This window comes from Bufo gargarizans, chromosome 11 (assembly GCF_014858855.1).
Source record: "Bufo gargarizans isolate SCDJY-AF-19 chromosome 11, ASM1485885v1, whole genome shotgun sequence".
NCBI classification, from domain to species: Eukaryota; Metazoa; Chordata; class Amphibia; order Anura; family Bufonidae; genus Bufo; species Bufo gargarizans.
The window spans coordinates 86163744-86177551 of record NC_058090.1 but is presented as its reverse complement, the minus strand read 5'-3'; the positions used below and the strand labels follow the sequence as shown (position 1 = coordinate 86177551).

The following is a 13808-nucleotide window of genomic DNA, read 5'->3' as shown; positions in this document are numbered from 1 at the left end:
ATTATACTGCAATACGCCTATATTAGGTGTATTTCAGGCTCAGATCGTGGCTCATTGGTTAGTTGCGCTGCCATCTGCGACTTTTCCCTGCTCACGCCAGGTCTAAAGCTGTGGGAGTGATATAGTGTGGTATAGAAAAAGGTCTAAATGTAAGACAGCTCGGAAGCTGTCCTACATTTAGAACTGGTGGTGGATCCGCCAAAGTGATGAAGAGGCATGCGCCTCTTCATAACTTCCGCAGAACCATCGCCAGTTTAAGGGTTTATTAAGACCGGCATCTAAAACGCTGGTCTCGTCTTAATAAATGTACCCCTACGTATACCAAATAGTTGTGTATGGACATAAAACGGTTAACAATGGTGGCCTTGTTAAGGTTGCCATGCTAAGACATGTTAAGATGATGGTTAGTTGGTGAATTGTAGTGGAGCAGAGCTAGAGACAAGACCTACATGTGTGAGCTCCTGCAAAGTAGGCCCAAACAGAAGCCTCATCCAGGAAACACCATTCCTGAGATTGAAAAGCTGCCAGAGAACAAATTAACTGAGACTACTCCTAAGGCCTCTTTCACACGGACGTGTGCGCCCCAATGCACGAGCACAGTCCATGGGGCAGCCGCAGCGGATCGCGGACCCATTCACTTGAATGGGTCCGCGATCCGGCCGTTCCGCAAAAAGATAGGACATGTTCTATCTTTTTGCGGAACGGAAGTACGGGACGAAACCCCACGGAAGCACTCCGTAGTGTTCCGTAGGGTTCCGTTCCGTGCTTCCGTTTCGCACCATTCCGTATCTCCGGATTTGTGGAACCATTGAAGTGAATGGGTCTGCCTCCGTGCTGCGGAATGCCCACGGAACGGCACCCGTGTATTGCGGATCCGCAATACGGCAACGGGGCGCACACGCCCGTGTGAAAGAGGCCTAAGGGAAAGAGAACAGACATTCACAGAAGGTTTAGAACAATCAAAGCCACAGTGAAGTACCGCTTGTTTATGGCAGTTAGGCTAGGTCTACACGACAACATTTGTTGCGCGACATTTTGTCGCACCAATGTCGTGCGACAATATTTATAATGATAGTCTATAGTGTCGCACTGCACCATGCTGTGACTGCTACACGACAGTCGCAAAAAATCCATTCAAAATAGATTTTTCTGCGACTGTCGCATGTCGCAGTGCAACACCATAGACTATCATTATAAATATTGTTGCGCGACATTGGTGCGACATCAATGTCGCGCGACACATGTTGCAGTGTAGTTGTGCCCTATGTGTTGCGCGACTCATTGTCGTCGTGTAGACCTAGCCTAAGACTTTACTGCTTGTGGAAGAGGTTAATTGCCTCTGGCACCCACCACACTTTGAGACCAACTGGCCATCTGAATTGCACATCTGTGGTTATTTGGAAAGATTTCTAAGTGTGTTTAGAGAGAGACTCAGGAATACTACTAACATCATTGCTACTGCCTATTCACAACTATTGGAGGATTCCTATGCTCTAAGGCCTCTTCCGCATGGGCGTCATGTTTTTTGCCAGTATAAGATGCGGGTGCGTTGCGGGAAAATGCGCGATTTTTCCACGCGAGTGCCAAACATCGTAATGCGTTTTGCACGCGCGTGAGAAAAGTCGGCATGTTTGGTACCCATACCCGAACCCGGACTTCTTCACAGAAGTTCGGGTCTGGGATCAGTGTTGTGTAGATTGTATTATTTTTCCTTATAACATGGTTATAAGGGAAAATAATAGCATTCTTAATACAGAATGCATAGTACAATAGCGCTGGAGGGGTTAAATATAAAATGTAACTCACCTTAATCCACTTGTTCGCGCAGCCGGCATCTCCTTCTGTCTTCATCTTAGCTGTGTGCAGGAATATGACCTTTGATGGCGTCACAGCGCTCATCACATGGTACATCACATGATCTTTTACCATGGTGATGGATCATGTGATGAGCGTAGTGACGTCCCCACAGGTCCTTTTCCTGTGCACAGCAAAGATAGAGAAGCCAGGCTGCGCGAACAAGTGGATTAAGGTGAGTTAAATTATTATATATATTTTTTAACCCCTCCAGCGCTATTGTACTATGCATTCTGTATTAAGAATGCTATTATTTTCCCTTATAACCATGTTATAAGGGAAAATAATAATGATCGGGTCCCCATCCCGATCGTCTCCTAGCAACCGTGCATACAAATTGCACCGCATCCGCACTTGCTTACGATTTTCACGCAGCCCCATTCACTTCTATGGGGCCTGCGTTGCGTGGAAAACGCACAAAGAGGAGCATGCTGCGATTTTCACGCAACGCACAAGTGATGTGTAAAAATCACTGCTCATGTGCACAGCCCCATAGAAATGAATGGGTTCGGATTCAGTGCGGGGGCAATGCGTTCACCTCACGCATCACACCCGTGCGGAAATCTCGCCCGTCTGAAAGAGTCCTAACATACCTTAGAACTGTGCTTTCTGCTGCTGTATGAACTACTGCTCCCATTACTACTCATTACTACTCCCATTATGTATTCAGCAAAAATAGAGGTTATTGCAACCAAATGGGCCTGGTCATTGACTCCATTAGCCTTTCACCGGCCCTGCATCTGCCCTAATGTTTTGCACCCTGCCAACTAATCACCATCAACGGCACCCCAACTATCACCAGGATAGAGTCCCTGAAAGGTTCATGGTGTGCCCTCCACTCACTGCACAGCAGGAGTACTGGAATTAGGAAAGCCCCTGTGAACCACCACTACTCTCATGAGTGCCACAACTACTACTCCCCTTCTCCCAGCTCTCCTCCTGCGGGATCGCTGCCCCTGAGTACTATAGTTTAATTCTGAAAGTTGCACCATTGTCTCGATTTCAACCCCCTTCTCTCGGCCCAGGAAGCTTCACGTCTACATTCGGTCTGACACAGGCAGAGAGCTTACTCCTGCTCGATATGAGGGGACCTGGCTGTCTGCATCAGTCTATTAACAAAGCCAGCTCCCTTCAGCCACTGCCCGATAACAGAGTAGAGAGCAGGCTTAGCTAATGTCCTTTCATACACGTCTCCGACACAGAGGAGGGGAGGGGTAAGCTCTCTGCCTTTGTCAGAACTAATCTGAAGTGGAATATTCTGGATTGCAAGAGGAGGCCCAAAATAGGGCAAATGGTGCAGCTTTTATAATCAAATTATATGAGCGTGTACAAATGAGCTTGTATGTCCCTGGACAACCCCTTTAAGCCTAGATCACTAATCTTCGAGGAAGCGACCAGTTTCCCTTAATGTGCTTTAGCTCTAAGTAAACAATCAGGACTTGTAATCGTATTGACACTCAAATCCATAAGACGGCGACGGTTTTGTATTTCTGGATGTGGCTTCACAAAACGCACAGAGGTTTTGCTTGTTCATTTGCCTGTATTTTCATAGCAAATCAGACTCAAATACTGCAATGACTGCTAAACAAACTACGATTTGTACTGACACATGCTAATGGTCTACACGAACTGAACCTTCTGCTGTCAGACAATGTAGAAAATGCTGTTGACTACACTGGTAGCCTTAAATGCCGATGCTAAGTGAGAGACCTGGAACAGATCCCAAACCTAAAGTTTTTAAAAATGTAGTTATAATGACATCAAATGCTAGAAGATTAGGCAACACATTTGCTAAATAATGCATCTCAAGATACCACCCTAAAAGCCCCTGGTCTGTGCACTGAAGAGGAACATGCATGATGTAATGTCCACCAGTTCTTGGCCAAGTGTACATGACGTAACTGCTGTAGATTTTCCACGTGCACAAAATCTGCAGCAAACTGGATGTGATTTTGAATAATCCTAAACTCAAGCTGCGGGAAAGTTTCCGGACTTAAATCCTAATTTTACATGTAGTGTGGATTTTAAATCCACATCATGTCAATTGAGGATTCAGATTTTTGCAATGTAGAGGATGAAATTTGTGACACACTTGCAGCATTTACTCCTCTAAATCCAAACTCATTTGTGGATTTCCGCTAGATACAATGTAAATATTTTGCAGCGGACTGCGCCTTTCTCCTCTTGCTAGGTCCCAAGGTGCCAGACTCGCCCTTATGCTTCTTCCTGCAGGCCATGGTCTGCTCCTGCTGGCACTGTGCCTCCCTCCTCTGTCCTTAGGGTGCACGTGCCCTGCTATGTTCCAGCCTATGGCTGGCCATCTGTGGGTTTTCTAAGGCACCTTCCGCGGAGGAAGGTGCCTGAACTTTAGGTTTTTTAGCTTGCTAGTCCTAGTCAAGGTGTGCTACTCTGTTTGTCTGCCCACATACCAACCTCTGCTCATTTACTGACTCTGCTGCCTGTTCTGACTGCTGCCTGTTTACCATATTCACCCTTAGGTGCCTGTCCTGACCTAGGACTTGCTTCACAGATACAAACTCTTCCTGCCTTGACCCTTGCCTGTTTCCCGATTACAAATATTGCCTGATCCTTTGGTGCTTTGCAATGATGTATCTGAACCCTGTGGGACAGCTCCCAACTACACGGGACTATTCCAAGATGTAGTGGCCAGGTGGCTCGCTTTCAGTGAAGACCATATCAATGTATAGGGGTTAAAGGGTAAAAATAAGAGGAGTGCCAGGATAACACCCTTAGGAGTGCCAGGATAACACCCTTAGGAGTGCCAGGATAACACCCTTAGGAGTGCCAGGATAACACCCTTAGGAGTGCCAGGATAACACCCTTAGGAGTGCCAGGATAACACCCTTAGGAGTGCCAGGAGAACACCCTTAGGAGTGCCAGGAGAACACCCTTAGGAGTGCCAGGAGAACACCCTTAGGAGTGCCAGGATAACACCCTTAGGAGTGCCAGGATAACACCCTTAGGAGTGCCAGGATAACACCCTTAGGAGTGCCAGGATAACACCCTTAGGAGTGCCAGGATAACACCCTTAGGAGTGCCAGGAGAACACCCTTAGGTCTAGCCCGGTTAGTTGGTGCAGTGGTTTCACCGCCACTGCCCGATAACATTATATACATACTTTTTGTGAATATTTAATCATCAGGAATAGCATAAAATGAGGCGTTATTCCACCTGCCTAGGGTAAGACTTCAGTGTGAAGTGCTCTCTGTTCTTTGCATTGAGCAGCTAAGACAACTAAGGGTCAATTTTTGTCAGTGCCAGGAAATGTTTCTCTATTCTTACTGTAAATGGGAAGTATCTGCTGTGCTCCTAACAAATATGTCTGCCTACAGTGGTGGGAAGGCGAAGCCTGTTTTCCTCCTGTGAACGTCTACTTCTGTATAAGAACAACAGAAGTAGAGCGGTGTCCATGAGGAAGCAAACTGCTATCTATAGGTCTATATGATGTTATACTCCGTGTTCCATTTCATAATCACTTTGTAACACCCACATACAGCATAGGCCACCAAAATAGAATTGTGGTTGTCTTCAGGAGAACTTATTACACTTCTGTTTATATATTCCAATGTAAACATGTGCGACTGTAAGTGATCACTTGTGACCGCTCCACCCGCTTCCCTAACTGGCAGTCATCGACTGGGAAACAACCCAAGACCAAGAGGTCACTGCGCTAATCATGTTATGCAGAGGTACCCCCTTACAACTACTATAAATCACTAGGCACAGAACACTTGTCCACTCGGTCTATAACATTGGTACTTTCTATAACCAGGTCCATTTCATGGTAGAAGGTTCTTTGCTCACTAGTTCACCAAATACAGGAATGAAAGCAATTACAATGCATTCAGAGATGCTCCGCACCTTTTCACGTCTTTCACATTTAGTGATATATACTAGTTGCATTACAATGAGTCTCCATATAGACAAGACCGTATTCATTCACTTCCAGGAGCAAATGCTCCACAATTCTAACGTTATGGTTAATGCAAGGATATTCTTTTAACAGATATGTCAGGAGAGTTGACAGGTCTACCATAAATTCAGAGACTCAGAGTCGAGGTCTTTTCTATTTTGCGGACATTCTCTGTCCTTTTCTTCTCTGTCCGGCCCAGACCAATATGACAATTCTGATAACCACAGTGTCTGCAGCTGAGACATCTCTGACTCATCACTTTTATAGCCATTCCCACCTGAAATCCCCATCTTCTAAAGGGTTTCTGTCACCAGAATTAACCCTAATAAACTGGCTGACATTATTTATAGCTATTCCCACTCGACCTAGCATTTGAAATTCCTATCTTTTAAAGGGTTTCTGTCACCAGAATTAACCCTATTAAACAGGCTGACATTAGCGACGTGCTTAACTCTACTATTCCTATGCTTATTGATGCGCCCCTTACTGCACAGTTATAATTTTGATGATGTGTAAATCAGGGGTGGTGTTGCTCCTGCTCCTAGAGGCTCTGTTTCCCACCTCATATCACGCCCTGCCATCCTTGATTGACAGGGCCAGGCAGCGTTCGTCTCCTCCTGCCGGCCCTGTGTGCTGGATAAATCTTGCGCCTGCGCAGTGCGTTTACCTAGTACACAGGAAGCTGGCAGGAGAAGACAAACGTTGGCCCTGTCAATCAAGGACGGCAGGGCGTGACATGAGGTGGGAAAACGGAGCGTCTAGGAGCAGGAGCAACGCCACCCCGCTCCTAGAGGCTAATTTGCATATCATCAAAGTTAAAATTGTGCAGTAAGCGGCGCATCAATAAGCATAAGAATAGTAGAGTTGGGGGTCTGCTGACATTAGCACATCGCTAATGTCAGCCAGTTTAATAGGGTTAATTCTAGTGACAGAAACCCTTTAATACTGCCCTCCTCATGCTATACCAGTACTATGCCTCCTGCTGCCCCATGTTCCCCAATTACTGTGCCTACAGTGCAGCCCAATTATCTTAAGTATTAAACTACCGAAACAATAGTGCTTAAAGAGGACCCGTCCCCTCCTCGCATTCCCCATGTAATAACAATTCTGGGACATCTATTCTTATGGCTCTATGTTGTGCCAGAATAGATGCTCCAGAACTGTTATTACATGGGGAATGCATGAAGCTAATACATAGGCAGGTCAGGAGGGGTGAGAGGTCCTCCTTGAGGACATGGATGCAGAAGAATGCAGAGTCTCATCTACAAAATGATGGGTCCTATAGCAAACTTTTGAACGAGCCTCAGACCAAATACTGTATCTGTTTACCACTCATTCCCAGATAATACCTACACTACACACGGACACCGTACACAAGTACTAGAGCGCTACACTCACACAGTCATCCTACAGCTTCCTAGGCCATACAGTGGCATCCGTTCACCATAGAGTTCCATTGTAAAAAAAAAAAAATTTAGAATACTGACACTACCTCATACTGACTCATTTACATTCATATTTTGTAGAGATGGATGTATAGTAGAATATTTCATGGAGCATAAGGCACCCGTTTTTATAAATGCAACACATGATGGGAGAAGCGACGATGAACACTACTAGTGCATTCTGCAACAACACAAGAAGCTCACCCATCATGAATGTCTTATTATAATTTTTTTCCCCAGTACTCTTCCTCATTTATATCAACAATAAAAAAAAAATTACAGAGAGAAATAAATACAGGATGTGTGTGCATTAACCCATTCCTCACGGCAGACTGCTTAGTCTTCTTGTTATTCAGGTCAATGTACCTGGTCCTGTATGAAGCTTTCATCTTCGAGGGATGAGTTTGCGGTATACACATACGCATTTTATGTCACTTATATAGATCTATGGCTTGTGCACATGACCGTATTTTTCATCCATGTGCTAGCTGCATTTTTTGCAGATAGCGCATTGACCCATTCATGTCTATGGGGTCTGTAATTTTTGCAGATCCGTGTGGCCGCTCCGCAATGTCTTATTCATGTCCACATTGCGGAGGAGAATAGCTCTTTCTATTGATGGGAGTGAGAAAAATGAGGAGCACACGCAGAAGGTTGTGTCCATGGGGCCAAAAAGATTTTTTGGATTAGAAATGCTATATATGTTTTTTACATATATGTATTATACTGTATTTAGAACATTCTCTTATTTACTCGCATATCTCTATATACTTGAAGTCCTCTTGCCCCCTCAGAGGAAATTACTCTTGCTAGCAAAGTACAAGTCCATGAGGTCAAATTTACCAAGAAAAACACCCTTCTTAATATTGTGAAGCAACACTATAACGCTGGGTTCAGACCTGAGCGTTCGGGATGTCGCGCTCTGTATGCGCGATTGTACGGGCGTTTGCAATCGCGCATACAGAGACAAGCGAACGCCCGCAAAGTCTATGTACGGGAACGCGCGACAAGACGCCCCAAAGAAGCTCATGTACTTCTTGGGGCGTCGGGCGTTTTACAGCGCGATCGTACGCGCTGTAAAACGCTCAGGTGAGAACCATTCCCATAGGGAATCATTGGTTCTTTATTTAACAAGAATGGAGTGGCTCTACTACTCCGTAGGATGGGGAGGTGCTCAGTATCTAGGTGTGAACTCCAAACACCAGAAGTAAAGAATTTGAATTAATAGTGGAGATATGGCACTCAATATCTGGGATATGACATTTTAACCATTTTATTGCATTAATAAAGTGACCTGTTTTGAGCAAATTTCCCAGATATTGAGTGCCATATCTCCACTATTAATCATTGGTTCTTGCCTGTTGAGCAATTACAGCGCGTAGGAACGCGCTGTAAAACGCTCAGGTCTGAAACCAGCCTAAGAGCCTCTTATGTCATCTTCTCAGCTTTGGCTAATAGAGGCCAGTCCAGTGTGGAGGACTTCTAACATAGTAGGATCAAAAATGGAAAAGAGGTCTTCTTATGGGCAGGACTGGACAGCATAAGGGGGAATCAGGGCCTCCATCATCATGGGCATTTGCCTTCATCAGAATGATTCACAAAAGATTCACACTACCAGTCTCTGATAGAGAACTTAGCTGTGTATTGTGTTATTTGGACCCTGCATAACAGTATAGGTGTTACATATGGTGGTGGTATTAGTGGATATTGTATGCTACTGTTAGTTCTGCAATTTATGGTAATTATTGAGGAATTATCGTTGAGATTGTACTACCGTGTGTAATATTTTAATATATTATAGCTGTAGCTTGAGTTTTCTAAGCTAAGCTTCCTTCCCCTCGTTCCTCGGGGGTGTAGCTGTCAGAGGGCGGGCAGGAGATGTTCCTCAGCTGCTGAGCAAAACCAACTCTGTTTTGGTCAAGGTATTTACATATCCATTAGGGCTAGTGCAGCAAATTGAATCCTTGCCTCAACTGAAGAAAACCCTCTCTATAACTCTGCCTTCTTTTCAAGAACACAATGGGGCAGATTGTTATAATCAAAAAGCGCCAGAATTCCAATTTAATCTGCACCAAAAATTTATGTACGTGCTTTGCACAACAAAAGGGGTTTTCCAGTTTGCATCATCATCTTTTAAAATAATAATTTATGAAGGTAGCTGTAATTTTGGAATGTATTTCTGATACCTTTATTGCTCCGTTCTTCCGTTCTGGGCTGTGGTCACATGACCATGTCCATGCAACTCTTTCCTATTTCCTGTGATGTCATGTCCATGGGTGGGGCAGTGATAGGGGGGTGTCTATGTAAGTAGATGGTTGGGAGATGCTATAAACTAGTTGGGTGGTGCTGGAGCTGTGTCTGAGAAAGGAGAAGGGCATCATGGGTTCGGTTGGATGCTGCATACAGGATGGAAGCAAGCCAGAGTGATATGATTACATGGTCAAAAAACGGATCAGGAGAGTCCAAAATAACAAAATAAAGCATGGGGAAGTTGTACATGAGGTAAACAGCCACATGACCACATCTATTGAAAACCCCTTTAAGTTTTTTAAGCACTGACCAGGAGGTATGGCCTATTGGAGCCGAGCTGCAGTACACCGACACGACCACTACACAGTGGACGCAGCCTTCTGCTTCCTCCTCTGTCCACTGTTTTGTTTCTAAGTGCCAAAAACACCTGTCTGTTAGGGGTACTGGGCATTGGATCCCCACCAATCTGATATTGATGACCGGACGTGAGGAGAGGTCAAAAATACCTAGAGAGTGAAAGACCCCTGTAAGTTGTAGTAAAAAAATGGGGTCTCAAAAATGGGGTCTCCGTTCCTCACCATGCTGTTAGTGAATCAACAGATCTTTCCATATATTGAGAAGATAAAAACCTGCCCTGACCAGACTCTAGGATGCTCCAGGATCCTTAGGGCTCGTGCACCCGACTGTATGTATTTTGCAGTCCGCAAAAACAACGAATGACATCCATGTGATGTGCGTGTTGCATTGTTTTTTTTTGGTTGTTTTTTTGCGGATCCATTGTAAGAAAGCCTGTTCTTGTTTGCAAAACTGAGAAAAATAGGACATGCTCTATTTTTTTTGCAGAACGCACATGCGGATACGGCCCCTGTGTTTTTGTGGTGTTTTTTATGTGTGTTGGCAAAATGCCTAAGAAAATGCCAAGAGTTTACAGCATGCTGCATTGTAAAAAAAAAAAAAAAAAAAAAAAAAAAAAAAGGCCAGAAATATAAAACATGGCACCAAATGATCAAAAATACCCGTACAAAAAAACTAGTGTTTTTGGAGCAAAAACACAGCAACCTGCAGATGCAAAAAAAGTTATGCAACAAAAAAGCGTGTTAAAGCATCAAAAGATGTTATATCGGAATCTTCACTATTTAGTTCTGCCCTTTAGGCTACTTTTCACACTAGCGTTTTTTCTGGATCCGGCAGGGTTCAACAAAAACGCTTCCGTTACTGATAATACAACCGTCTGCATCCGTTATGAATTGATCCGGTTGTATTATCTTTAACATAGCCAAGACGGATCCATCCTGGACTCCACTGAAAGTCAATGGGGGACGGATCAGTTTTCTATTGTGTCAGAGAAAACGGATCGCGTCTTGCTCCACATCCTATAATGGAAAGAAAACCGCAGCATGCTGCGGTTTGCTCTCCGGTGTGAGAACGGAACAGAATGCATTTTGGAGCGCTCCGTTCTGTTCAGTTACGTTTTTTCCCCATTGACAATGTATGAGGACAAAACTGAAGCGTTTTTTTGCCGAATATTGAGCCCCTATGACGGATCTCAATACCGGAAAATATTAACGCTAGTGTAAAAGCAGCCTTAGTATGTATGATGTGATAACATCTCGTGCACTGGTTCCCGGTTTGTTTACTTCTGGCCGCCATATGGATATGGTCACCTGTACTGCTGCAGGAAATGACTGGCTTCAGCAGTGACATGTCCCCAAACAGCTTGTGAGCCAGCAGTGACATCCAGCTTGGGGACACATCACCGCTGAAGCCATGCTTTGGCCTCAGCAGTACAGGTGACCATATCCATAACCAGGCAGGAACACAAAAATCGACGAATGGAAGCGCGTGCGCAGGACCGGAGCGTCGGGTAGCAGGTAAGTATGACTCTTTCATTAGGTCATAACTAAATAGTGGAGATTCAAAAATAAATACCCTCTATGGGTGGTTTTACAGGTTTTTTTGAGCCAAGGCCATTACATGTACGACTCCTTCCTGTATAGTTTTCCTTGCTATTGATTCTATTTCTGATTTTTAACTGCACAACAAAACTGCCACGAAAACCACATAAAATCCCCATAATTTTTGTTCGCAGCCTAAAAAACCATAAATTATAATTAACTGGCTGCTACAACTTCACTAGCACATAGATGCAGAAAGCAAAACTCAAATTCGGCTAAGTAGTTTATACATTTTTGGGTTTTTCACCCTTTCAGCCTCATTCATCAGCAGAGCAAACATGACGAGACGTTCTGTTGTATAAATGTGCAAATGAATGCAAACAATTTCCTTGTAGGATCTACTTATTTCACTATGACCGGTGAGTAGGAAAAGACGAGCAGGACTACTACTTACATCATCCCATTTTATGAAGCGTTCCCCCTTGGACAAGTAACTTTTGATCTCTGGTGGACTCAGGATAGGTGATAGCATGGACATCCTGGATTGTTATGTCTCCTTGCTGTCTTCTCACATCATGTGTCCTGTAAGGTGTGTTCCTCCAGCCATCCCTCTCAGGCTTCCTTGTTTTATAGCCAGCACGTGTTACAACCAAATCATCGCGTATCCCTCAATATGCATTGTAAATGAGCAGGTTGGGAAGCGATCACTTTTCAGCGTCTCGGGGCGGTGCTGTGGGTTTAGATAGTCTGCTTTCAGATAAATACATTAATAGTAAATAGACTTCAGCAAGTTCTACAAAGGAACTTCCTTTTTTTTGCATTCATGCTTCCGGAGAGCTCCATCAGCTCATCTTGACTGTTTCATCACAGCACTGCTACCTATTGAGAAACCGACTGGCCTTTATGTGGAAAGTGTAGTGAAACTTTAAAAGAGAGTCATCAAGGTAATGTAGAAAATGATATAACCTTCTAACTTCCTGAGGTTTGGAGACAATGAGACGAAGAGTGATAAATCAGTACATAATGACAAATATAATAACGCATCGAGATAGAAATGTCTGATTGCTGCAAAACTTTTGGTTTTGTCACAAGAGGGTGTAAAAGTGCTGCCCTATAAAAAGGCTCTCAGAGGCTTCTTTTGGGTAGTGAATCTCATGGTGAGAGATTGTTGACTCCTAGACATGCCTCTATGAAGAGCATCGGACCTGGATAGCACCCGACTGTTTAGGGAGGGTGATGAGGGACTGATGGTCCCCCATCCCCTTCCCCAGGTTTTATTATGAGGATAGGGCCCCCACCCCTTAATGTTGGCTCGCTTTCGCTGTGAAGGGGTTAAAGGGGTGGTAACTGGGAGTTGGGAGATGGAGGGTTAAATAAAATTGTGGAGGGGCTACGGAGCAGGAAGGGGAGGGGGCAATGGGAGGTGATATATACTCCCCCCCCCCTGCTCCTGGCCCTTCCTCTTTATGGTGAAGGCAAGCTGGTGAGTACTTACCCCACAAGAGATGGCCGCGGGAGACGCTGCTTTGCGCGATGCGCTCCTTCCTGGCGAGATTTAGTGAGGAAGGGGAGGGTTGGCTGCGCTCCTTTCTGGGCAGCTTGAGCGCTCCCCCTTCCTCCGTCCCTCCAGCGCCTGATGTTCCTGCTGCGGTGTTCCTGACGGGTGAGCGGCGGTCTGCCTGTACTCACCGCCCTCCGACCCGCCTAGGGCATAGTCCCTCTCCTTCTCCGGCACCCGATTCGGCCCCTGATGTAAGCCGCAGGCGCTCGGCCTCAGTGCGCCGGCCGGCGGCAGTTTTGCACTGCCGGGGGTTAGCCCCGCCCCTTCCTCTTCCTCCGCGCCAGCCAGTGTGGTCTCCAGTGAGGCAGGCGGCGGGAATATTTAACATGGGGTCTGGTGGGAGCTCTATGGCGGCGGATGACCGCCAGTTAACCCCCCCTGTGTCCCAGCCAGCTCCTCTACCTATGCAGGGAGAAGTGTTGCCCCCCCCCTTCTGAGGGGTTAGGACCTGTCCACCCAGTTCCACTGGTATTGTTGGCCCCTTCAGCGGGGATCCCCTCTGCTGGGCCTTCCCAAATTGCCCCTTTACCCCCCCTCAACTCCTTGCGGCCTCCCCTGTCCGCTCACGCAGGCGCATGGAGTTGTCCTTGTCCCCCTCCTCGTCTGTAGATGGCAGGAGTAGGGGCCAGCGTGGCCGCTGTAGACGCCGCTCACGTCATCGCTCCAGGTCATCCAGATACAGTCGGCGGTCCAGATCCTCTCGATGGCGCTCTCCGTCGTCCTCGGACGGGTCCTCGGGCGCATCGGAGGAGCCTGTGTGTACATCGCGTTCAAGACGGGACAGACCCGTTCCTGGGGATGGGTCCAGAGCCCCCAGCCTGGCTACTTCGGCAGTTCACATGGAAGTCGTGCCTATACCTGCAGCTTCG

At 45.8% G+C, this 13808-nt stretch overlaps 1 protein-coding gene across 1 annotated transcript in view; it reads right to left on the bottom strand.

Annotated features, from left to right (window-relative positions):
* Positions 1-12128, bottom strand: part of PLCB2 (phospholipase C beta 2) — a 106023-nt gene extending 93895 nt beyond the window's left edge. Inside the window, exon 1 of the mRNA XM_044271738.1 lies at positions 11833-12128. Within this exon, the coding sequence (XP_044127673.1) occupies positions 11833-11916 (84 nt within the window). The 5' untranslated portion in view covers positions 11917-12128. The remainder of the gene's footprint in view (positions 1-11832) is intronic.
* Positions 12129-13808: the final 1680 nt, after the last annotated feature.